Source organism: Acanthochromis polyacanthus, chromosome 22, assembly GCF_021347895.1.
Source record: "Acanthochromis polyacanthus isolate Apoly-LR-REF ecotype Palm Island chromosome 22, KAUST_Apoly_ChrSc, whole genome shotgun sequence".
NCBI lineage: Eukaryota > Metazoa > Chordata > Actinopteri > Pomacentridae > Acanthochromis > Acanthochromis polyacanthus.
In genome coordinates this window covers 28,969,973-28,996,594 of record NC_067134.1, presented here as the reverse complement: position 1 = coordinate 28,996,594, position 26,622 = coordinate 28,969,973, and the positions used below count along the sequence as shown (strand labels likewise).

Genomic DNA, 26,622 nt, shown 5'->3' with positions numbered 1-26,622 from the left:
GCACCAGGACCAGACGGTGTGTCTCCCTCCGGCCTGAAAGTCTGTGCTGACCAGCTGACATCCATCTTCACACAGATATTGAACAGATCTCTGGAGCTGTGTGAAGTCCCCTCCTGCTTCAAACACTCCACCATCATTCCAGTCCCCAAGAAATCCTCCATCACAGGACTAAATGACTACAGGCCCATCGCCCTGACGTCTGTGGTCATGAAATCTTTTGAGAGACTGGTGTTGGCCCACCTGAAGGACATCACAGGCCCCCTGCTGGACCCCCTGCAGTTTGCCTACCAGGCAAACAGGTCAGTGGATGATGCAGTCAACATGGGACTACACTACATCCTGCATCACCTTGACTCCCCAGGGACTTATGCAAGGATCCTGTTTGGGGACTTCAGTTCGGCGTTTAATACCATCATCCCGGACATCCTCCACTCCAAACTCCTCCAGCTCACTGTGCTAGCCTCCACCTGTGAGTGGATCACAGACTTCCTGACAGACAGGAGGCAGCAGGTGAGATTGGGGAGCATCACATGCAGCACCCGGACAATCAGCACTGGCGCCCCCCAGGGGTGTGTGCTCTCCCCACTGCTCTTCTCCTACTATACCAGGGGTCTGCAACCTTTAACACTCAAAGAGCCATTTCGACCCGTTTCCCACAGAAAAGAAAACACCGGGAGCCGCAAAATCCTTTTGGCATTTAAAATGAAGACAACACTGCATATATCGTTTTTTTTTTTTTTTTTTTTACCTCTATACCCTTGTTAATCAGTCGTGATTTAATTAATTACAAAGCCTCTAATTAGATTCATTTTTTAATTGTGTCCTTCCACTAATATTTATCTTACTTGGTTAATGTCATTTTTTGCTCCTGGACCTCATATGTTACGTAATGTTAGCTGGAAATCAATAATTTGCGAATGTCTATTTAACTTGTAAAATCTATTTATCTTAAGCTAATAACTTTTCTCCGGTAAGTCGCTGCCCTATTTTCCAAGACGACACTCCTCTGACTCTCTGACCTGCTGCCTGGACATCGAGCCGTGTTCTTGTGAGTAACATGTATTACCCTATCATGAGTACTTTTGACTCAAAGACAGACGTGTCTTTCTTGGAGTGGAGCTTTAATATACAGGCTTGACATTCTTGAGTACAAAACGATGTGAAACTACAGGCGTTGCTTCTCCAGGAGTAAAGCAAAAAAAAAAGGCATGAAACATGTGGGAATCGGAAGCTCCGTGTTGTCTCTCTGCATCAGCTTTGCGCTCTCATGTCACAGGCACAGCCCATCCGGTGGAGTGACACGTCAAAGTAAGAGCGGTAATTTCACAATAAAATTCTCTATATTAAAATGCATTGAAATGCGCCTGAAAGGCAGAACAATTTATTTTCCAAAGTTACAGGGAGCCACAACAGAGGGCTGAAAGAGCCGCGGGTTGCCGACCCCTGGTCTATACCAACGACTGCACCTCAGGTGACCCAAGCGTGAAGCTCTAAGTTTGCAGACGACACAACTGTCATCGGCCTCATCCGGGACGGTGATGAGTCAGCGTACAGACGAGAAGTGGAACAGCTGGTCCTCTGGTGTGGTCGGAACAACCTGGAGCTGAACACGCTCAAGACTGTGGAGATGACAGTGGACTTCAGAAGGAGCCCCCCCTCCATTCACAACAACACGGTGTCTGCTGTGGAAAGTTTCAGGTTCCTGGGTTCCACAATCTCCCAGGACATGAAGTGGGAGTCCAACATCGACACCATCAGGAAAAAGGCCCAGCAGAGGATGTACTTCCTGTGCCAACTGAGGAAGTTCAACCTGCCACAGGAGCTGCTGATCCAGTTCTATACCGCCATCATCCAGTCTGTCCTCTGCACTTCCATCACTGTGTGGTTTGAAACAGCCACCAAGCAGGACAGGCACAGACTGCAACGGACAGTCAGGACTGCAGAAAAAAAATCCTCGGTGCCAGCCTGCCCTCCATTCAGGACTTTTACATGTCCAGAGTCAGGAAAAGGGCAGACAACATCACTGCAGATCCGTCACACCCTGGACATAACCTGTTTCACCTCCTCCCCTCCGGCAGGCGCTACAGAGCTCTGTACGCTAAAACCACCAGACACATGACTGTTGCTCTGACGAACATTTGAAACCAGTCACAGTCTGAATCATGAACATAAACATCCACAACCTCAACAAACAGTCCTATAGACAATAAAATTATAACTAGAAATGCACCATTTCCACTGATCATTTTAAACTAAGTTATTTTATGTTATGTTAATTTTTCTTATTACATAATGTTAAAGTTATGTTAGTATTTTTTTGTTACATAATTTATGTTTATTATTTAATTTTCTATTTGTCTAGTACAAGAGGGTTCTGTAAAATACTGGAGTCAGATTCCTTGTGTGTGCTCACATACTTGCCAAATAAAAGTGATTCTGATTCTGATAAAGGCTTCTGTCTGAGTCCAGTTTCCACCCATAAATGTGTGTGAAGCACTAAAAGCTGAGCAGAGGTCAGTAAACAGAGAGCTGGCAGGACGCTCCAGGCTGTCCATGTCAGAATCAGAGGTAGAGACGAGTCCTCTGGTCCTCTGGCAGCTCTGAGAGAGGAAAGTTTTACTGCAGCAGACGTCCTCACATTCACTCTGGATCTACAGATGGAACGGATTCTTAATCAGGGAAAGTGACTCAGCTCTGATTTTACAGGAAACTCAGATTTTGGAACAGAAACTCCAAAACAAGCAAATTTTACCAACAATACGACTCCTCAGCAGTGCATTTTTAATGAACTGACAGAAACCTTTTACGATGAGTAAAGTGGATCCTTTCAGCATAGCAGCCTTCGTTTCCTTGCCTTTCATATCATTTTAGTTTTATTTCAGCTTTATTTTAACAGAAAGCCTCTTGAGACTAAAAATCTCTTTTCTGAGGGAAACCATTCACCATGGAGTGAAAATACACTAATATTTACTGTACTACACTGTATTTATTGGGACCTCTGTGTGTTTTTTTCTCATACAGTCACACTTTTTTGCAGACATTTTTAAAATACCTATTTGTGCATCAACAATAATATGACATAATAATAACAACTTTCATCAAAAACACAATGATTGCTGTGAAAACTCATTTTTATCATTAAAAACCATTTTATATCAACTATAACCTCAGTTTTAACATCTACATGTGTCATTATTTTTCTAAAATGCCAAAAACAAACCATTTACTTTAACCCTGAAGCGACCGAGTGGGTCATTTATGACTCCAGCCATATAATTATATTTGTCGTTTTTACCGCCCGGACAAACGTCGTTTGCCGGAAGCTATTGTTTTGAGCTGCGAGGTCTTGCTTGCTTGTTCCGTTGTTTGTCTGTAACAATTTGGTTTCCGTGCGATAACTCGATAAAATATTGACGTAGCCTCACCATATTTGGTATACAGCTGTACCATAATAAGACACAGGTCAAGTTTGAATTTGGTGACCGTGACCTCATTTTTAAGGTCACAGGGGTCATCTGTGTCGCCGGGCGGTCCAAGTTTGGTAAAACTTCTAGTTATATCTTTTATCTGAAAATGTTTCCTGCCATGAATTTGTCAATCTACTTGTCCTAGAGCTGCTCATAGTTTTTTGTAGAGATCGGCCAACTGGTGTGACAAGGATAATGGAAACTTGTCTGGGGTCACTTATGACCCAGACAGATGTGTAGGTTTTCACTATTGTAGGCCTTAGTTTTATTTATTTCTACCTCTAATCGCTATATTTCAGTGTGTTGCAGTGCACTATAGCTGGCAGACCTACATTTTTAGCCACAGCTGCCCTGGGGCAGACTGACTGGCTGCCAATCCACTCCTACAACCCCTCTGACCACCACCAACATTACACAGCACACACATTCATACACCAGTGGAAGTGGCAGCACTGGAGCTCAGGTGGGTAAAGTGTCTGAGCCACAGCCGCCCTTATTCTAAATACTTCTCTGCATGTTACATCGCACACATACAGACAAGATGTTTGTGTACATTTTGTTTTTATGTACTTTTGATTTACTATTGAGGAAACAAAAGGAATAAAGTTTTAAAAGAAGTGGCAGACAAAGCGTGTCTAAATAAATGTTATTGTGTTCTTACAGTGCATCATGTTGTTCATCTGGTTTTACTTTAGCTCTGAGTCAAAAATGATTAAAATCCATGAATAATTACAGAAGGTTACTTTAGAATATCCATCTTAAAATGCAGTGGAGTGGAATAGGTAAGAAAGCACAAAAAGAGGCACTAAAGCAGACGTATTCCTGTGTAACATATAGTGGGTCATAAATGAACCCAGTCGGTCATTTTAGCGGCTAAAATAGTTTGGTCGCTTGAGGGTTAAACACATTCTGTTAAAAATCCACCTCTGAGGACTTATCAGGACTTATCCATCAGAAACAAACCAAGTGTCGTGTTTGTGGGTCCATCTGTAGGAAACGGACACATTTAATGATTTCATCCATCAGAAATGATACGACTGAGCAGCCTTGGAGGAGTGCTGCTCTCTGAGTGATTCCCTTGTTTTTTTAATCATTTCTGGCGTTCTAAAGGTCAAACAGGTGTTGTTCTGTTTGCACTGAGCTGCAGGACTTTATAATACGGTGGAAAATGAACCCCAGTGAGAGAAAACGTGACACTAACAGTTCAGAGGGTTAATAAACCACGTCTTCTTCTGTGTTCTACAGTCAGAGGAAGCGTCCTGTGGCGATTTTAACGAGGAGGAACAGGATTTTACCGTCTATCCCCAGTGGAAATGACTTCCATTAGGTCTCAGAGATGATTCTGCTGCTGCAAGGTGAGTCGTGTTGAGACTAATTATTTTGTTATAGGAGGCGGTAAAGGTTTTATCTTCAGTTTGATTTGTTGTGTTTCAGCCTCATTTTTTTATTGTAAAAAGAGCAGAAACGTGAGCGTGACAGGTGGACGGAGCTCCATGTGATAAACATCACATCCATCACGCTCTGAGCTGCTGTTTGTGGATCAGAAACTGGGTTAGCTCCTGTTGTTGAATGGGAGCTCTGGGATTTGGAACAAGTTCAGATGAGAGAAGCGACTCTTTGTCAAACTCTGCTTGTTACAGCGAGTGGAATAATGTGCTGCAGCTTGTTAACAGCACAACCAGAATGAAGAAAAACAGTTCTTAGAAGATCAGCCTGACTGACAGAGCAGCCTTTATGTAACTGGCTTTGTACGTTCTCATCATCCACAGAAGAAAGAGAGAAGCAGCCGCATCCTCCTGCTCCATCACCTCCTTTATTAATATTTGAGGAGGGCTTTTCTATAAGTGCTTTTAGAGGTTAAGGCAGGAGATGTTTTACATCCCCGTGCTGTGTTTTCTTGAAAATGCCACAAGGTTGATGGATTCTGAGTCAGACTCGAGGCGACTTCTAAAGCAGACAGGAGCAGTTTGGCAGCGGCGTTCTGTGGATGTTCCTCCTGTGAGACGAGTCCCGGCCAAATCATTTCCACTAATGGAGACGACTCCCACTCAGAGCCGGGCTAATGTCTGCTTCTGCTGCTGCCAGAACCGTGGGTGGCGAACAACTGATTAAAACGAGCCGAGCTGAGTTAGCAGCCGGCGCTTCAGGAGACGAGAGACGAGCAAAATGTGGCGACAGAACGGCAGGATGAATGCAGCTCGTCGTTTTACTCCAGGTGAAGTCCTGCACATCACTCCATTCAGACTCATTAAAACACGAAGACAGCCGCAACACGGAGGTTCAGAGAGCCGAGGAAAGGTTCAAATACAGGAGATGTACGGGAAAAGAAGAGGGAAACAACGTGAGAGTGGCCGTACAGCATGAGCAGATGGTTGAAATGAAGTATAAATTGTAAATTTAAGATTAATAAAGGTTCAGTCTATCTATAAATGGATTCACTCTGAGCTGCTTCTGGGTGTTTTTTGCTCACATTTTTCACTGCAATCTCTTTCTGTTTTTACAGTTTCTATCTGTGATGAATCATTTCTATAAAAATGAGACGTACAATAAGTCAGTTTGAAGCTTAGATTTCTGAACTCCAAGCAGGTTCTGGGTCACAGTTTTTCCTCTTGGCTCGTTTTCTCTGCAGCTCTGTGGGAACAGAAGACGTTCTCTGATTACTGATTCTACAAATATTGAATAAAATAGTTATTTAAAAGAAGGTCAGCATCCCTCTAAATGTCTGCAGATGCAAAGCTTCACACACTGGAGGAACCTTCTGTTCCTCTGCTCATCTTCATCTGTAGATGTTCCACCTTTCTGGATGGAACGTCCTGCTCCTGTTCTTCCTGCTTCTGAGCCATGCTGAGTTTGTTTTATTCTCCTGTTGTCTTTTCTCTGCTCTGTGGAAAAACAACCTGAAGTTCACGTGAAGATTCTAATTTTTGTCTCCTGACTGCTGGTTACACCACAGAGTGCAGAATTTTCAGATTTGTAAAGAATCTGATGAGAACAAACGCTTTATTTTCGTTGAATTTTTAAATGAGGATTAGAATGAACTGATTTTGCCCAAATATCATAATTTTACTTGATATGTTCAAAGATTATTGTAAAGTGTGATCATTTTTATTTTATGCAAACACACAAACCAAGAAAGAGAAACAAACAAAAGAACAGAGCATCTCCATCCTTTCCTGTCCTGTTTTCTGTCCATTTACTCCATTTTTGTCCATCTGTAGTCTCAGTTTGTGAGACAGTTTTTCCATTATGTAGATTTCTTCAGTAATTTTCCACCATTCTTCCTTTTGTTGGTGCTCCTGTTGTTTCCATGCCTCTAGCAGTATTTTCACTAAATATCTGTCATTTCCATCCCATTCTCTTCAGAGAAATCACCAGAATGAAGCACAGTGCAGCTCAAAGGATCCTAGAACTGATTACTGGATGCAGCTCTTCACTTATTTTCTGACATTTCCAAAAAACATGAGTGATCTTCATCAAGTTCTCAGATTTTGACCGTTTTTACAGTTTCTGGATGATAAACGGACTCATTTTTAAAAAAGTAACATGCCTTTCAAAGCTGTTTTAGTGGAATTAATTATGTAAAGATTCACATAAAAGGAGCAAATAAGAGAAATGACTGAAGGTATTTGATAAAGAGTTCATTTCCAGCCTGGTTGGATCACAGATTCTAGTTCAGCTCCAAACTCCACTAATTTGATTATTAGATGTAGAAAATGTGTCTGAGTTCATCAGATGGTTTCCACTTTCTAGTATTTGTCATTTTTCCTGTTAATTGGAAGCTTAGAAGGTTCTGGGCTCTTCTCTTGGCTGCACCTTCAGTAATTAGCAGATTAGTTTTTTGATTCTGTCCAGAAGTGGAGCAGCAGGACGTTAACAAGCCTCTCTACCAGTTAAATGTTTATGAGCGACTTCCTCACAGATGTTTCCAAACTTTTCATCTCCAAAACGCTGAGCGGCCTCAGAATGACGCAGCGCTTTGAAAGCCTGCAGACAACAGCAGCAAAAACAATCCTCCATCACACAGATGTATTACAGATATTACATATTTATAACTCATCTCTGATGTTTTCCTGCCCTGAGCCGAGCTGCCAGCGCAGCTTTCTGGGTTTCCATTCATTATTTGTATCTCTGAAAAATCCATTTGTGTTGAGGGAAGAAAGTTTGGATCAGATTAAAGTCCAACATGATCACTGGAAATAACCATTGAGTTCAGTTACAGATAAGAACTGGAAACTCATTTAAAGTTGCTGTAAATAACTGTGTGTTATTATTATTATTATTTTCATGTTTTTACAAAGAGTAATTTGGTTTTTTACATTGGACTGTAAAATTACACTAATATTTATTCTATTTAAACATAGATATTTGCCCTCATTTAAAATAAAAATTATGTACTTAAAGACTGAAAAGCTGTGAATTATTATAGATCTTTTTAAAAAAAATAATTAAACTAATAATAATGAGTATTAATTTACATGTTTACTGTAAATAAAATTTAGACTAAAACTGTAAATAATTTGGAAGAAAAATTCTGGATAATTAACAACTAACAAATTGTAAATAATAAAAATAAGGAGGAAAATAAGGTATTTTACAGATTTTTCCTGTTTTGTTAAATTACTTGTAATAACTAGAAATTATTTTAAGAATTAATTGAAAACTGCAATTAAAAAAACAAAAAACAGGCCAAAACTCCAGAAGTTGCTGATTTTTATATTATTTTTCTATTTGCACAAACGGCCTTTTTCTTTCTCACAGCATCTGACTATAACATTACTCTGGTTTTTACTGTAAAAATAGTCTTATTTTACAGATATTATCTCAAAGAGGAATTCTGCATATTATGAACTAAAAAACAGGAAATAATGAAGAGTATTTTTTACAGAATTTCCCTGTTTTGTTAAATTACACATAATATGTTGTGAAATCACCAAATAAAGTATTAATTTACACGCTGACTGTAGCTAATGTCCACATCAAACCCTTTTTCTGCCATCCTTGCTGCCATGTCTTTGCTTTCCGTTGTCCCAGCGTGTAGGGATGTTCTACCATGAGTTCATCTATCTGATGTGCTCTGTGTGCTTTCTCAGGTGTGTTCCTGCAGCCTACCTGCTGGGAGATGGCGTATCCGATGACGGTGTCTCCCTGAGGGACGTTCCAGGTCACCATGGCTGAATGTGCCCTCAGCTGGGTCACCGACACGTTGACCGGGGCTGCTGGCACCGCTGGAAAAACATTTTATTTAGAGTTAGGGACGGCCAGGACACCAGGACACCTCAACAGCTGCACCAGATGTGGGATGTGCCACAGGAACATTAGAGAGGACAGACGTGACGGACAGAGGGACAATGAAACGCTTACTGACGCAGCAAATGAACCGAGCCAACCCCACACTGACTCTCATTCACAGAGATCAGCAGAAACTTTTGGCAAGTTCAGATTTAAAGTCAAATCTTAGTCTCTGCATCAACAACGAGTTATGAAAGACTTCCTGTGTCTCAGAGGCTCAGCCCATGAAAGATGAATACGGTCAGATGAATAATGAACACCAGCCCCGCAGCCTTCCAGACACTTAAAGGGGAACTTTGTTTTTTTCAACCTGGGGTCTGTTTTCATGTCATTTCACACATGTGAGTGATGGAGAAATGGATTTTAGACATAGCTTAAGTATTTAGCCAGGCAGACAGCTTAGCAGCTCAGCTAGCAACTCAGTTAGCAGCTCAGCTAGCAGCTCAGCTAGCGAAAAGTATGGGGCAACTGGTGATTTCGGAACCAGATTTGCTTTCTAGCGTCCTGAGCTTTGGATACAGACCACAACAAAGAGCGATCACCAGGTAATGTGGAGGTTTTCTTCACTTCTCATCTCTAGTATGTTGTGGGACACTCATCGAGACTATCTGAGCCGGTCAGGGTGGGGAAAAAGCACGTTAGGACGGACTTTGATGCGGGGGGGCAGCTGCCCCATACTTTTCACTAGCTGAGCGGCTAAGCTGCCTGCCTGGCTAAATACTGGAGCTATGTCGAAAATTTCCCCTTTAATACGTCTTCTGCAACGTCCTCTACAACATCTTCTACGTCTTCTGGAGCGTCCTCTAGAGTGTCTTCTACGTCTTCTCTAAGCACAAAAAACACCGTTTACAGACGCTCTGATGATCACCAGGACCTGCACAGGTAGAATCTACACACCTCTGATTTATGGACCTGAACAGAAGATACATCAGAGCAAACACACTAAACATTTAGAGCAGGGGTGTCCAACATGAGGCCCGTGGTCCAAAAGTGGTCCTCCAGAGGGTCCAACATGAGGCCCATGGGCCAAAAGTGGTCCTCCAGAGGGTCCAACATGAGGCCCATGGGCCAAAAGCGGTCCTCCAGAGGGTCCAACATGAGGCCCATGGGCCAAAAGCGGTCCTCCAGAGGGTCCAACATGAGGCCTGTGGTCCAAAAGCGGTCCTCCAGAGGGTCCAACATGAGGCCCGTGGTCCAAAAGTGGTCCTCCAGAGGGTCCAATCCGGCCCTCAAAGTGTAAAAATTACAGAGAAGACATTAACTGCAGATTGTAAATTAGTAAAACTATAAATTTAAAATCATTTCTAGACCATGACACGTTGTTTTGGTCATAAAGTAAAATACTAGATTGTTCTTTTGTCATTGTGTGTCTCATTTTTGTAATATTTTGTCTTCTTTTTGTTGTTTTTTGTCTTTTTCTAGTGTGACTTTTGTAGTTTTGATCATACAGTAAATCCCCAATGGCTCAGTTCCAGATAACTGTGACTTGTGTTCCTTTGTAGACACTGGTTTAGGCTTTTCACCACAGATCCCCACAAAAAAAAAGAGAACGAGCCGGACGTCCTGAAGACAAACAGATTCTCCATCACGTTTCTGTCAGAGCGTCCTTCAGCGAGACTCTCGTCAGATTAAAGCGGTGGATAAACGGCTGAAATGTAAATGTGTGATGGAGCACTCGTACTGGACTGACTCAGTAATGATCCTCTGGGGGCAGGTTGGGTTTTTTATAGCTCTAAATCATCAGGAAACGCTGTGACCTCCACTGAGAGGAGGCAAACTAAACACCAAGCTATTCCACTGTTGTTCGGCTTCTTTTTTTCACAGAACAAACTGAAATGGGAAGTGAAAATGTGAATCAATAAAAAGGTAGAGTAATAGAAAGAGGCAAACTGGAGGACAAAGCTCTTAGAAAAAAAGGTAAAGAAGTGGGGAGGACAGAGCAAAGGAAGAGAAAAATACACAAATAAAAGAAACAGGAAGACGCGATTAAAGAGAAAACGTAAAGCATAAAGAGCAATACAAAGAAAGACAAAAAGAAGGCAGAAAAACAGGATGAAAACATCAATACAGATCGATGTGAGCAATGACGAGATAAAAGCAGACAGAAGAACGGATTAAAAGAAAGAAAAAGACTAAATAAGAACAAAATGACAGAAACAAATAGAAAATACAAAAAAATAAGAAAAAATGAGAAAGAAAACAAGGCTGAAAGAAAATCAATAAAGATGCAAAAAGTGAACAAAATGAGACAAAATGGCAAAAAAAATCCCACAAAGGAGTGGATAAAAAATGAGACTACAATAAGAGAGGCAAAAAATGGGACAAGAAGAGAAAAAAAAGGATTAGGAGACAAAATGACAGAAAAACCAGACAAGACTAGAGGACAAACAAAAAACTAAACAGCAGAAAAGACAGAAAAGGGACAAAACGAGAAAAATATAAGATCTAGAGCTGAGACAGGACAGAGAAAGATAACTGGAGAGAAAGACGCATAAAGCAACAAAAACAAAGACAGAAAGCTGAAGTCCTGGGAGGTGAATTCAGACGTTCTCCTCATCAAGTTCCATCTACTGGAATCAATGAGCAGATTTCTGCTGAACTATTGATGAGTCCACTTCATCCAACATCGTGTTCTCAGAGAGCCAGACAGGAACAGCTTTAGAACGGCCTGTTAGGACATTAAAATCTGAGTTTTCCTGCATTACTGTGAATTAAAAACAAACTAAAGTTCTCCTCACGTTTGGAGCAAACAGAAAATGATGCTGCAGCCGTTTTTTTGTTGTTGATGTGATTTAATAAGTCTGCAGTCCTGTATTGGCACGAACCGGAAATTTAATCCATTTATCAATAAATTCTAGCTGAGTGCTGGAAGTGTTTAATTAAGGCCATTATTTGAAGCATTTATCCAACACGTTTAGCCCTTTCTGCTTATCCTTTACTTCCAGTTAATACATCTAATGGCTTACTCCTCACATTTAGCTGCGTCGACTATTCATCTGGTTCCACCTCATAATTTCCACCGTTTATCCATCAAGCTGCTAGCCTCAGCGACCGCCGCTTCTGTTCAGTGTCCAGTTTCAACGAGTCCTAAAGAAAACAATCATGCATTCTGGTTCCACCATGTATTCTGTAGATATGACCAAATCTGCTGGGTCAGACGAACTGGAATCAGGTTTAATGCTGTAGAAAGCTGTTTCAGAATATTGTCTCTTCTTATGGATATTGTCAAATGACAAAAAATAAAGCTATTTGTCCACAATGATCAGAAATATGATTGGATGAGAGACTCCAAGAACACCAAACCTATTATCAAGCATGGCGGCGGCAGCATCATGTTCTGGGGCTGCTGTGGTGCACAGTCTTCAGCGAAAACCTAAAACCATCAGCCTGAAGGTTGGATTTGGATGTAAGTGGGTGTTCCAACAACACAATGGCCCCAAACACATATCTAAAAGAAAAGACATTTATCCAAATATGAGCATTTCTCTATGTTATTTTTGACCCAGCAGATTTTGTTAAACCATCACAAAATCAAAGAAAGTCAGGAGGAGTCTTTGGAAACTCCAGGCTGCCCTGACATTCATGGTTTTTACGACCTATTTTACTTGTTTATACATAACTTTTAGCTAAATATATGGCTTATTATATTTAAGAAAAAAACATCAAAAATTTCCATGTCATCCCTTAATTATGTGCATTTTCCTTCTTATTGCGGTTTTTCTGGCCGTATGATCCACTGAATCTACTGAGACTAGAGTCTGCATCTGTTATCTCTGTGCTGTTTGTGAAAAGACATCTTTATAATTTTAGGTTTTAATAACTGCCAAGGGGACAGCAGATGAAAACTAGCCTGAAGGGCTAACTGTGGCTGTTTTTCTGTGGATCAATGAGCGTCAGAGGAATGAGTAAATGTCATAAAACACAGTGACTGCCTGTGAGGAGCTCCTTAACTCAGTTCCACCGACGCTGGAGCCGTGACAACCACAACACAAAATGACAGTATCACCTCTCTGCGCTGTAAAAACAAAGAGAAGCTCTCATTCTGGGCTGGTGGAGGCGACAGCGCTGACACCCGCTCTCCAAACACTCGCTGACAGACTGGAAAAGAAAAAAAAATTCAGCCTAATTCCAAACCGAAAGTCTCCAGTCAGGCTCCGTAGAGGATGACCGTGAATGTCAAGCTCTATCTGAGGCTAACCAGCTAACCACAGTTCATTATGCAGCCAGCCTTCCTCCTCATAATCCCCCCCCCCATGTCCGTTATTCATCATTCTGTGTTCAATAATCATCATTTTGTGTCTCTTTCTGGTATTTTTTTCCTCTTTCTGTCCATTTTGGGTCCACTATTTCTTATTTTGCGTCCATGACTCATCATTTTGAATTCATTACTTGGCATTGTGTGTCTCTTTCTGGTGACGTTTTGTCTTTTTCTGTCCATTTTGCGTCCATTATTCTCTATTTTGTGTCCATTATTTGTCATTTTGAATCTATTATTTGTCATTTTGTGTCCATTTTTCATCATTTTGTGTCTCTTTCTGGTAATTTTTTGTCTCTTTCTGTCCATTTTGCGCCCATTAGTCTTTATTTTCTGTCCGTTATTCATCATTTTGTGTCCCTTATTCGTCATTTCGTGTCCGTTATTCGTCATTTCCTGTCCGTTACTCGTCATTTCCTGTCCGTTACTCGTCATTTCCTGTCCGTTACTCGTCATTTCCTGTCCGTTATTCGTCATTTCCTGTCCCTTATTCGTCATTTCCTGTCCCTTATTCGTCATTTCCTGTCCCTTATTCGTCATTTCGTGTCCGTTATTCGTCATTTCCTGTCCGTTACTCGTCATTTCCTGTCCGTTACTCGTCATTTCCTGTCCGTTACTCGTCATTTCCTGTCCGTTATTCGTCATTTCGTGTCCGTTACTCGTCATTTCGTGTCCCTTATTTGTCATTTCGTGTCCGTTACTCGTCATTTTCTGTCCGTTATTCTTCATTTCGTGTCCGTTATTCATGGCCGGTCTTCCCTCCTCTCCCTGCTGGACTCTTGTCTCGTCTGCCAGATCCGCTTCAGACTCATTACAGGAAAAAACCCACACACTTTCTGCAGCATCCCTCCTCTATCTGCAGTACAGAGCTTCAGGTTCCTTCAGAATGCTTGGTGACATCCTACATTTCCCAGAATGCCCTCTGACAGGCTGCTGGGAGGATGATGAACCTGTTGATGCGTAGGTGGACTGAATGAAAGCGCAGAGAGAAGGTGGGAGTTGTTCAACTGAGAAAAAAGCAGCGTTTGTGTGTCTATCCAACCTGTCCCACGGCTGCAAAGCATTCTGGGCTATTTCCTGATACCGTGGGCGGACAAATTGGCCGCTGTGCCTGTTTTCTGACAAATTCCTCCTTGTATAATTACTGCTGCAGATAAAAGCTCCAGATGTGGTGTGGAGCAGAATAAACACGGCTCCATGCGGCGCTACATTACAGCCATGTTCAGTCTGCAGAGATTCACCGCCTCCTCTTCTTCTGATGAAATGCACAACCACTTTTAGACGTCAGTGGAAAGATGCTGGTGGGAATTTGGTGCCGGCGATGAGGCAAACTGAGGCAAACGTGCGTCCAAGTCAGTTGAAAGAAAAAGCATTCAGGGACTTCATGAAACGAGAGCAGAAAACAAATACGGGTTTTTCTCGTCGTCTTTCTTCCAGCGTTGAAGCAGCAACGTGTTCCTTTCATTTCTGACATTGGAGGAAATTAAAGTCCATTTTTTAACATTAAACATCTAAATATACAAGATTTTTATGAAAACATCCAAATTAGTAAAACCATACGATTGCAATGAGAAACCAAATCACTGGTTTTCCAGTATTTTTTACATAAAACTGCATATACTAAAACCTCTCTACACTAAAAATGGCATCGTTGTACAGCATTGAACACTAAAATACCCAAAATGCAAATTAAAAAACATGATCGTAGGACTGTAAATGTGACAAACTGGAGAGTCTCACATGACAGGACTGGAAGTGCTGCAGGAGCAGAGTGTCAATGTACGGAATTATTTTATATTAAACATCATGAACAAGCTGACATTTATCAAGAACAATAAGTTCAGTTTCATCCACATTCATCCTCAGTTTATCATTTCCACATTACAACTTCCAGATCACAGAGTGTCTACAAAGGAACACAACATTTAGTCACCTGGAACTGAACCATGGAGGATTTACTGTTAAAAAGACAAAAAACAACAAAAAGAAGACAAAATGTTACAAAAATGAGACACAAAACGACAAAAGCACAATCTGGTATTTTACTTTCTGATCCAAACAACTTGTCATGGTCTAGAAATGATTTTAAATTTATAGTTTTACTAATTTACAATCTGCAGTTAATGTCTTCTCTGTAGTTTTTCCACTCTGAGGGCCGGATTGGACCCTCTGGAGGACCACTTTTGGACCACGGGCCTCATGTTGGACCCTCTGGAGGACCACTTTTGGACCACGGGCCTCATGTTGGACCCTCTGGTTTAAAATGAGGTTTCCAGAGTTGTAAAATACAAAATACAATTAGTAATGTTTATAAACTGCTATACGATCATTAGAGGTCTGCTGCTTTTAACCCTTTTTCACTCCTGTCAGCTCATTTTAACTGTAATATAAAGTTCTGCACCTAATTCATCATTTTGTGTCCGTTAATCGTCATTTTCTTTCCATTAATTATCATTTTGTGTCCATTATTTTCCTCTCAGTCTTGAGGAACTGTTAAAACTGTTATTTTGAGCACATTTTAAGACTGAACATGTAGAATAAAGTGATTTTGATTAAATTTCATATTTTTAAGCTCATGTCTTCCTCCCGTTTCTCGCTCTGATAAACGGTGATATTTTGTTGTTTTTTCCAGGAACAAGGTGCCTTTCACACCCCCGTCTGGTTCTGGGGTTCAGAGGGTTAACATTCTGTCTGCAGGAATGTCGTTTGGGGTTGAATTCAGGACTCTGAGGGGCTTTTCAGGACGCGTTTTCATGACAACAAACATATGCAGACATCACAGCAAAAAGCACATCCTGCATGTTTTCTTGTGTCTGCCAATGACAGCAAAGATTCCCCTGAACTCCCGTCACGTTTCGGCCGCTAAATCCAAACGCTTTCATGTGGCAGCGCCGCCATGGAGCTCCCAGCGAACAGACTTCTGCTGTTACAACACCAGGATGAGAGGGACGGAGATGAGAGACGACAGGAATGTGATGGAGCAGAAAATAAAAAAGAGATGAAGAGGCAGCAATTATCTGGGCAGATATCAGGAGATGGCGACAGAGAATTTCTCAATCTGTGAGAGAGAAGGGCAAAGTGAGACGGAGGAGAAGAGATCGATGTGAAAAGATGGAGAGAAAACAGGGAGGAGGAGTGGATGTAGATATTGATTAAATCATAAAATATAGCAGTTCAGGTGGATCTCCTACATGTCCTGTTTGTCCTTCACAGTTTCACTGTTTTTAGCTGCTTCTCACGTCTGTATGTTATCTAATAAGCCCAGTCATGGTTTATTTTAGCAATTCATTCAAAGAAACAGCACAAATGAAGACCAGCTACTCTTAATGAGTAAATAAATCACCTTATTATCAGTTATTATTACTGATTAATGAACACAGAAATACACTAGCACAGCGTTACCAACAGTAGGTGCTTAGATTCTGAATCAAAGCGACAAGTCAGACAAAAAAAGGCAAAACACAACAAAAACAAGACAAAATATTATAAATATAAGACAAAGTGACAAAAACAAGAAACAAAATGTCAAAAAAACGAGACAAATTAAACAAAACAAAAGTCAAAAAATTAGACAAAAAAGTTACAAATCAACAAAAAAAATGAAAAAAAAAAGACAAAAAAAAATCACAAAAATTATACAAACAAAACAAAAAAAAGGCAAAAGCGACAGACAAAACTTTCTGGTCATATTGTGTCCCTGAATCAGGATTTTGTGCCAACGATTCATGATTTTGTCTTTCTTTGTCCCTCTTAGTCGCCATTTTTAGTCTCTTAGTCGTCATCTTTAGTCTCTTAGTCGTCATCTTTAGTCTCTTAGTCGTCATCTTTAGTCTCCCAGTCGTCATCTTTAGTCTCTTAGTCGTCATCTTTAGTCTCCCAGTCGTCATTTTGTCTCTCTTAGTCGTCATCTTTAGTCTCCCAGTCGTCATCTTTAGTCTCCCAGTCGTCATCTTTAGTCTCTTAGTCGCCATTTTTAGTCTCTTAGTCGCCATTTTTAGTCTCTTAGTCGCCATTTTTAGTCTCTTAGTCATCATTTTGTCTCTCTTAGTCGTCATCTTTAGTCTCTTAGTCGTCATCTTTAGTCTCCCAGTCGTCATCTTTAGTCTCTTAGTCGTCATCTTTAGTCTCCCAGTCGTCATCTTTAGTCTCTTAGTCGTCATCTTTAGTCTCCCAGTCGTCATTTTGTCTCTCTTAGTCGTCATCTTTAGTCTCCCAGTCGTCATCTTTAGTCTCTTAGTCGTCATCTTTAGTCTCTTAGTCGCCATTTTTAGTCTCTTAGTCGCCATTTTTAGTCTCTTAGTCGCCATTTTTAGTCTCTTAGTCATCATTTTGTCTCTCTTAGTCGTCATCTTTAGTCTCTTAGTCGTCATCTTTAGTCTCCCAGTCGTCATCTTTAGTCTCCCAGTCGTCATCTTTAGTCTCCCAGTCGTCGTCATTTTGTCTCTCTTAGTCGTCATTTTGTCTCTCTTAGTCGTCATCTTTAGTCTCTTAGTCGTCATTTTGTCTCTCTTAGTCGTCATTTTGTCTCTCTTAGTCGTCATTTTGTCTCTCTTAGTCGTCATTTTGTCTCTCTTAGTCGTCATCTTTAGTCTCCCAGTCGTCATCTTTAGTCTCCCAGTCGTCATCTTTAGTCTCCCAGTCGTCATCTTTAGTCTCCCAGTCGTCATTTTGTCTCTCTTAGTCGTCATCTTTAGTCTCTTAGTCGTCATTTTGTCTCTCTTAGTCGTCATTTTGTCTCTCTTAGTCGTCATTTTGTCTCTCTTAGTCGTCATCTTTAGTCTCCCAGTCGTCATCTTTAGTCTCCCAGTCGTCATCTTTAGTCTCCCAGTCGTCATCTTTAGTCTCCCAGTCGTCGTCATTTTGTCTCTCTTAGTCGTCATTTTGTCTCTCTTAGTCGTCATCTTTAGTCTCTTAGTCGTCATTTTGTCTCTCTTAGTCGTCATTTTGTCTCTCTTAGTCGTCATTTTGTCTCTCTTAGTCGTCATTTTGTCTCTCTTAGTCGTCATTTTGTCTCTCTTAGTCGTCATTTTGTCTCTCTTAGTCGTCATCTTTAGTCTCCCAGTCGTCATCTTTAGTCTCCCAGTCGTCATCTTTAGTCTCCCAGTCGTCATTTTGTCTCTCTTAGTCGTCATCTTTAGTCTCTTAGTCGTCATTTTGTCTCTCTTAGTCGTCATTTTGTCTCTCTTAGTCGTCATTTTGTCTCTCTTAGTCGTCATCTTTAGTCTCCCAGTCGTCATCTTTAGTCTCCCAGTCGTCATCTTTAGTCTCCCAGTCGTCATCTTTAGTCTCCCAGTCGTCGTCATTTTGTCTCTCTTAGTCGTCATTTTGTCTCTCTTAGTCGTCATCTTTAGTCTCTTAGTCGTCATTTTGTCTCTCTTAGTCGTCATTTTGTCTCTCTTAGTCGTCATTTTGTCTCTCTTAGTCGTCATTTTGTCTCTCTTAGTCGTCATTTTGTCTCTCTTAGTCGTCATCTTTAGTCTCCCAGTCGTCATCTTTAGTCTCCCAGTCGTCATCTTTAGTCTCCCAGTCGTCGTCATTTTGTCTCTCTTAGTCGTCATTTTGTCTCTCTTAGTCGTCATCTTTAGTCTCTTAGTCGTCATTTTGTCTCTCTTAGTCGTCATTTTGTCTCTCTTAGTCGTCATTTTGTCTCTCTTAGTCGTCATTTTGTCTCTCTTAGTCGTCATCTTTAGTCTCCCAGTCGTCATCTTTAGTCTCCCAGTCGTCATCTTTAGTCTCCCAGTCGTCATCTTTAGTCTCCCAGTCGTCATTTGTCTCTCTTAGTCGTCATCTTTAGTCTCTTAGTCGCCATTTTTAGTCTCTTAGTCATCATTTTGTCTCTCTTAGTCGTCATCTTTAGTCTCTTAGTCGTCATCTTTAGTCTCCCAGTCGTCATCTTTAGTCTCCCAGTCGTCGTCATTTTGTCTCTCTTAGTCGTCATCTTTAGTCTCTTAGTCGTCATTTTGTCTCTCTTAGTCGTCATTTTGTCTCTCTTAGTCGTCATTTTGTCTCTCTTAGTCGTCATCTTTAGTCTCCCAGTCGTCATCTTTAGTCTCCCAGTCGTCATCTTTAGTCTCCCAGTCGTCATCTTTAGTCTCCCAGTCGTCATTTTGTCTCTCTTAGTCGTCATCTTTAGTCTCTTAGTCGTCATTTTGTCTCTCTTAGTCGTCATTTTGTCTCTCTTAGTCGTCATTTTGTCTCTCTTAGTCGTCATCTTTAGTCTCCCAGTCGTCATCTTTAGTCTCCCAGTCGTCATCTTTAGTCTCCCAGTCGTCATCTTTAGTCTCCCAGTCGTCGTCATTTTGTCTCTCTTAGTCGTCATTTTGTCTCTCTTAGTCGTCATTTTGTCTCTCTTAGTCGTCATTTTGTCTCTCTTAGTCGTCATCTTTAGTCTCTTAGTCGTCATTTTGTCTCTCTTAGTCGTCATTTTGTCTCTCTTAGTCGTCATTTTGTCTCTCTTAGTCGTCATCTTTAGTCTCCCAGTCGTCATCTTTAGTCTCCCAGTCGTCATCTTTAGTCTCCCAGTCGTCATCTTTAGTCTCCCAGTCGTCATTTTGTCTCTCTTAGTCGTCATCTTTAGTCTCTTAGTCGCCATTTTTAGTCTCTTAGTCATCATTTTGTCTCTCTTAGTCGTCATCTTTAGTCTCTTAGTCGTCATTTTGTCTCTCTTAGTCGTCATTTTGTCTCTCTTAGTCGTCATTTTGTCTCTCTTAGTCGTCATTTTGTCTCTCTTAGTCGTCATTTTGTCTCTCTTAGTCGTCATTTGTCTCTCTTAGTCGTCATTTTGTCTCTCTTCGTCGTCATTTTGTCTCTCTTCGTCGTCATTTTGTCTCTCTTCGTCGTCATCTTTAGTCTCTCTTCGTCGTCATCTTTAGTCTCTTAGTCGTCATCTTTAGTCTCTTAGTCGTCATCTTTAGTCTCTTAGTCGTCATCTTTAGTCTCTTAGTCGTCATTTTTAGTCTTAGTCGTCATTTTTAGTCTCTTAGTCGTCATCTTTAGTCTCTTAGTCGTCATTTTTAGTCTCTTAGTCGTCATTTTGTCTCTCTTAGTCGTCATTTTTAGTCTCTTAGTCGTCATTTTTAGTCTCTTAGTCGTCATTTTGTCTCTCTTAGTCGTCATCTTTAGTCTCTTTTGGCGTCCTTTTTAGTCTCCTAGTCGTCATTTTTAGTCTCTTAGTCGTCATCTTTAGTCTCTAGTCGTCATTTTTAGTCTTAGTCGTCATTTTTAGTCTCTTAGTCGTCATCTTTAGTCTCTTAGTCGTCCTTTTTAGTCTCTTAGTCGTCATTTTGTCTCTCTTTGTCGTCATTTTTAGTCTCTTAGTCGTCATTTTTAGTCTCCTAGGCGTCATTTTTAGTCTCCTAGTCGTCATTTTTAGTCTCTTAGTCGTCATCTTTAGTCTCCTAGTCGTCATTTTTAGTCTCTTAGTCGTCATCTTTAGTCTCTTAGTCGTCATCTTTAGTCTCTTAGTCGTCATCTTTAGTCTCTTAGTCGTCATCTTTAGTCTCTTAGTCGTCATCTTTAGTCTCTTTGTAGTTGTTTTGTGTCTCTGGTCATTCCGTGTCTCTTTCATTGTTTTCTGTAAATCTGAAATGAACACAGATTGACCTTTCTGACCCTGAAGTTCAGAAGAACGACACCAAACGTAGATGTTCTGATTTTCTCAGCTGTTTCTGTGTTTCTCTGCAGTGCTCTTTCCAGCGGGTTCTGGATGAAGACGGTGACGTTCTGCAGCTGCAGTAAATCTCAGTAACACTGATACACTCAGACACACTCATCTGGATAATGGATCCACCGCTCTGTGATGGATGGATGTGTGTGTCTGTGTGTGTGTGTGTGTGTGTGTGTCCACTGACCTCAGCACGTCAATTAAATATACAGATGATCACGTGCGCATTAGGAGACACGTGGCCCCCAGACACACCGACAGAAAGGACTCTTTGTGGCTGTTTTAGGGAACTTTCTGGACTTTTTGTTGCCATTTTGTGTCTCTTTGTGGTCATTTTGTGTCTCTTTGTGGTCATTTTGTGACTGCTTATGTTCATTTACTGATTTTAGTGGTTCTTAATCATCTGTATTTGTGAGTCGCTTTTAACCTTTCGTGATTCTTTGTGTACATTTTGTTGTTTTTTATCTCTGGAGAAATGTTGCATCTTTTAGCGACAGTTTTATTTCCTTTGTTATCAATTTCTCTTTCGAGTTGCTTTCTAATTATTTGAGGACATTTTGTGGGTCTTGTGAGTTGTGTTCCTTTGTCGTCACGTTGTCTCACTGTGTGTCTTTTTAGTTTTTTAAAGTGTCCGTTTGTGGACATTTTGTGTCTCTTTGTGGACATTTTGTGTCTCTTCCTTGCTTTGAATCTTTCTCAGGACAGTTTGGAAGTCTCTGTGGGAGTTTAGTCTTTGTGTGAATTGAAAAATGAGTAAAAACATAAATAAATTAGTAAAACATCGACTACATTTACATGCATGTGCTGTGAAATAAACTCCATCTGTGTCGATATGAGGAACATCTTTAGATTTCAGACTAAGAAAAAAGCAGTTTGTCCTCAGACAGCAGCTGATGAATTATGAAGAATTTTAGAAATTCTGTTTTACGTTGAACGCTGCTAAAGCCCAGAGTTCTTGTTGTTAAAACATCAATTTCCAAACTCATAAATGATTAAGTAAATAAATGGTTCAGGGTGTGTGAATAAAAGCTGAAGCAGCAGCAGGAGAAGCACTGAAAGCAACATGTGAGAGATTTATGAGCTCAGATTGGAATTCTAATCCTCTGATAGAGTTTGAATTAAAGCTCTGACAGGTTTACGGTCACATCATCACACTTGGACTCACACAGACTAACTCTTTCTGCTCCACAAACAGCTTCTTATTCCATAAACACTGAATGTGTGAAGATTTCCTGTATCTTCAGTCATTTATCCTTTTTGTGGACATTTTATGTCCCATTTCCTGTCATTTTTAACTGCGTCTATTCGTCATTTTTGTCTCTTTTCAGTAGTTGTGTCTTTTTGTGGTTTTGTGACTCTCAGTGGACATTTTGTGTGTATTTCTGATGTTTTGTGAGTCTTTCTAATCGTTCTGTGTCTATTTGTAAATGGTTGTATTTATGTAGAGCTTTTATCCAAAGCACTTTACATGATACGTCACATTCACACACTGATGGAGGAAGCTGCCATGCAAGGTGCTAACCACGACCCATCAGGAGCAGTTAGGGGTTCGGTGTCTTACTCAGGGACACCTCGACATGAACACAACGGGCCGAGGATCGAACCGGCAACCTTCCAGTTACAGGACGGCCACTGTACCCCCGCTCTGCCGCCCACAACCGTTCTGTGTCTATCTGTGGACATTTAGTTTTTCTTTTTGCTGTTTTTGTGTCTCTTGGAAGTACTGTTTTATGGTTTTACAGACATGTGGCGTCTCTTTAACATTATTTTGTCGTTTTCTGGTTATTTTGTGTGACTTTTTGACGTTTTCTATCCCTTTGCAAAGATTTGGTCTTTTAGAGATCAACTATGAAGAGAAAAGATTGAGAAATGTTTTTCTTCTTGTAGTTTATTTGTGTCTGAATATTTACCTTATTTATTTTGTTTAACCGTTTCTCCCTTTTCTACTTCAGACGTTCAGTTTGTTTCAGACACAGTCAGGCGTCTGCATTTATTCTAACTCTGAACTGAACATTATGATGATTACAGTGAATTATTCAAAGTCAAGGTCAGAGCTTTTCATAAATTCATCCTCACATATCTGTTCTCACAGTAAATCTTTAGATCTCTGCTAGAATCTCAGATGAAGCTCTGAGGGTTTGAACCGTGTTTGGCTGCACAGCATGAGTCTGACCGGATCTGTATCAGCAGAGAAAATGAGACAGAAAATACTTTTTGTCCTTTTATGTTCCAAAGAACAGCGCTCTGTTTTCCTGTCTGTGGTTAAAATTGACAGAAAATCCTATAAAATCATCAAAACAGCCAGAAAAGACTAGAAAGGAGACAATATCAAAGCTTTTTCGACTTAAAAATAGTAATAAAATTTGCATTTTTATATCTATTCAGCACATTTATTAAAATCTTCCTTTTTTTGTCTAAACTGCAGCGTGAACACGTCACGTTTCATGCTTATGTCGAGGCAAATTCTGTAAAATCTTAAAAAGAAAGAGAAAAACATTAAAAATAGAGATAATTTCTCATACTATTGACGGAAATGCTGTAAAAAGATGTGGAGTTTGTGTATTTACTGACCATGTTAGAAAAACACAGTAAAAAAAAATGACAGTTTCAATTATGCATTTTGGACAAAACGACACAATACGTTAACTACATACACAAACATCTACCTATCGACAAATAAGACACTATTTACACTGAATTTTCTCCAATTCCATGACAGAAGCAGACCAGCGTTCAGACACCTGGATCCAGCTGTGTTCCAGTCACTATGGAGACGATAACAGCTGTTTGCACCAACAGTCGCTCTAACCTTCACAGCTCAACTTTCATACCAGATTCTGCGTTGTTTTTCCACATCTGTGCTTTTATACGGAGAAGAAACGCTGAGAAAAAGTGCATCACATCTGCAGAAACAGCTTCAAGTCCAATAATCGTCAGATTCTCATCGCCGTGGAAACAGTCGACTGTGACACACAAGATGGAGTTCTGAACGCACGGTTTGGTGTTGAGCTCAAAACAACAAACCAGAAATATGATCACACACCTGGATCGTGTTCACACACCTGGATCGTGTTCACACACCTGGATCGTGATCACACATCTGGATCGTGTTCACACACCTGGATCGTGTTCACACACCTGGATCGTGTTCACACATCTGGATCGTGTCCACACACCTGGATCGTGTTCACACACCTGGATCGTGATCACACATCTGGATCTGGATCGTGATCACACATCTGGATCGTGTTCACACACCTGGATCGTGATCACACACCTGGATCGTGATCACACATCTGGATCGTGTTCACACACCTGGATCGTGATCACACACCTGGATCGTGATCACACATCTGGATCTGGATCGTGATCACACATCTGGATCGTGTTCACACACCTGGATCGTGATCACACACCTGGATCGTGTCCACACATCTGGATCGTGTTCACACACCTGGATCGTGTCCACACACCTGGATCGTGATCACACATCTGGATCATGTCCACACACCTGGATCGTGATCACACACCTGGATCGTGATCACACATCTGGATCTGGATCGTGATCACACATCTGGATCGTGTTCACACACCTGGATCGTGATCACACATCTGGATCGTGTTCACACACCTGGATCGTGATCACACACCTGGATCGTGATCACACATCTGGATCTGGATCGTGATCACACACCTGGATCGTGTCCACACACCTGGATCGTGATCACACATCTGGATCTGGATCGTGATCACACATCTGGATCGTGTTCACACACCTGGATCGTGATCACACACCTGGATCGTGTTCACACACCTGGATCGTGATCACACATCTGGATCGTGATCACACATCTGGATCATGTTCACACATCTGGATCACGTCCAGCTATGAAACATCCTCGTTATGAAACGATGTCAGCTGTTTGCACCACAGTCGCTCTGCAATCACCGACACACAACCCAACATTTTAGAACAACACTGAATACGACCCAAACATCATCAAACATCAGAGCTTCTGTCCAAACTGCAGGATGAAAGCCCACTTCTCTGACTCATTCCGTGTTTCTTTGTGCTCATTTTAAATCTTTATGAGGTCGTTTTGTGTCTTCGTTTACCACAATTTTGCAGCTTTTTGTGACTTATTGTGGTCAGTTTGTGACTCTTTTTGGTCATTGTGTGTTTTTGTCAGTTTCCAGTGATTTTGTTGTTGTGCGGTTATTCTGCATCAATTTTAGGTCATTTTGTGTCTGTATGTCCATCTTGCATCTCTGTGTGATTTTGTAGATGCTTTCAAATTATTCTAATTTCTTATCTGCTTCTGATCATTTATTGTCTTGTTGTGGTCGTTTTGCATCTTTGTCGATATTTTGAGTCTGTTTGCAATCATTTCAAGCATTGTTAGTCAATTTCTATCTTTTTTGGTAATTTTGCATCTATTTTGGTAATTTTGCATCTGATTCTGATCATTTAGCAGCTCTTCGGGGCCATTTTGTGTATTTTTTTTTCTTATTTTGCATCTCTGTTGTCATTTTGTGCCTTTAATACAGTCAATTTTCATCTTTTTTGTTATTTTGCATCCGTTTCTGGTAACTTTTTGTGGTCATTTTGCCCGTTTTAAAAGGCGTTTCATACTTTTGATTTGTCATTTTGCATCTCTTTATGGTCATTTTGTGCAATCTTTTTGCCCATTTCGCATCTCTTAGTCATCATTTTGCATCTCCTTGTTGTCATTTCATGCCTTCAAATAGTTGTTTTTCAATTCTGTGGTAATTTTGTGGCTATTTTCAAATATTTTGCATCTTTGTGTGACATTTCATTCCGTTAAATAGTAGTTTTGCATCTGTCTCCTGTCTTTGGTGCATTTTTGTCTAATTTCATGCCTATAAATAGTAATTTTGCATCTGTCTCCTGTCTTTTGGTGCATTTTTGAAGCCACATCACCACCCTGACTCTCAGACTCTCCGGTGAGGAACAGAAAGCAGTGACTCACTCGCTCCGGTCCTCGGTGAGAGGCAGCAGGCCAGCAGCAGCAGCAGCAGCCCGGGCTCCAGGTGAGGAGACGCGGTCATCACCTCCTCGGTGTCCGCTCCCCCTCCGGTTCTTCCCCGCCTCCCGCTCCTCTCCCGGCCGCCTCTCCGCTGCTCTCCGCGGCGTCTCACTGGAGCTCTCCCCGCGGGGTCACCGCTGCGTCCGCATCACGCTTCATCCGCACGATTTCTGCCGCTTTTACTCCCAACTTGCACAAAGTGGGTCAGCAGGTGCGCAGCGGCGCCGCATATCTCCGCTAACAGGTAGTTCTGCCGCACCTCCTCCTTCTATTTTGCGTCAAACGGAGACCGACGAGGGGCTCGGTCCTTCCGGCACAAAGCGGCCGGAGGAGGACGGAGACGGACGGACGGCAGGAGGAGACGCTCCGGTAATCCGGTGGAGCTGAAGGAAAATGTCTGAGAGCTCCGGTGGAAGTCCTCCGGTCACCGAGGAAGAGGAGGAGGATGAAGAGGAGGGAGGGAGCAACTGTTGATTATATAATGAGCTGAGGAGGATTCATGTGTTCGTCAGTGGACGGATTAAAGCTGCATCCGAGACCTGGAAAAGAACATCATTACCGATTTAAATTAAATTCAATAAATAGCATTATAAACATTTAATATCTTTTAAATAAATAGCCCTGATCACAGGGGGAGTAGCTCTGACCTCACTGTAAAAAATAACAACAATCACGAAAAAAATATTTTAAAAAACTGTTAAAAAGTCCAACTGTGCAGACTTCAAAAACTAAGAGTGGCAAAACAGCATATTATTATGGATGAATAAACCCCTAAAACATGTAAATATGGTCACGAGGATGACGAAAAACGTGTTTAAAACAGTGGAACTGTGAAATGTTCAGAAACTGTTTTTAAAAACTGGGGAAATAGCAGCAAACATCTAAAATAATGATATTTTA

At 41.1% G+C, this 26,622-nt stretch overlaps 1 protein-coding gene across 50 annotated transcripts in view; it reads right to left on the bottom strand.

Annotated features, from left to right (window-relative positions):
* Nucleotides 1–26,311, bottom strand: part of LOC110945611 (fibronectin type III domain-containing protein 4-like) — a 42,549-nt gene extending 16,238 nt beyond the window's left edge. For 19 of the 50 annotated variants that reach the window (XR_007939472.1, XR_007939468.1, XR_007939487.1 and 16 more), the window contains exons 1-2: nt 25,666–26,311; nt 8,577–8,692 (exon numbers count right to left, since the gene is read on the bottom strand). Coding sequence is in view for 1 of the 50 variants with exons in the window: in XM_051943446.1 (XP_051799406.1) it covers nt 8,577–8,692; nt 25,666–25,744 (195 nt within the window). In the remaining 49 variants the exon portion in view is untranslated. The remainder of the gene's footprint in view (nt 1–8,576; nt 8,693–25,665) is intronic. The other 31 variants (XR_007939484.1, XR_007939500.1, XR_007939515.1 and 28 more) reach the window with 8 other exon arrangements.
* Nucleotides 26,312–26,622: the final 311 nt, after the last annotated feature.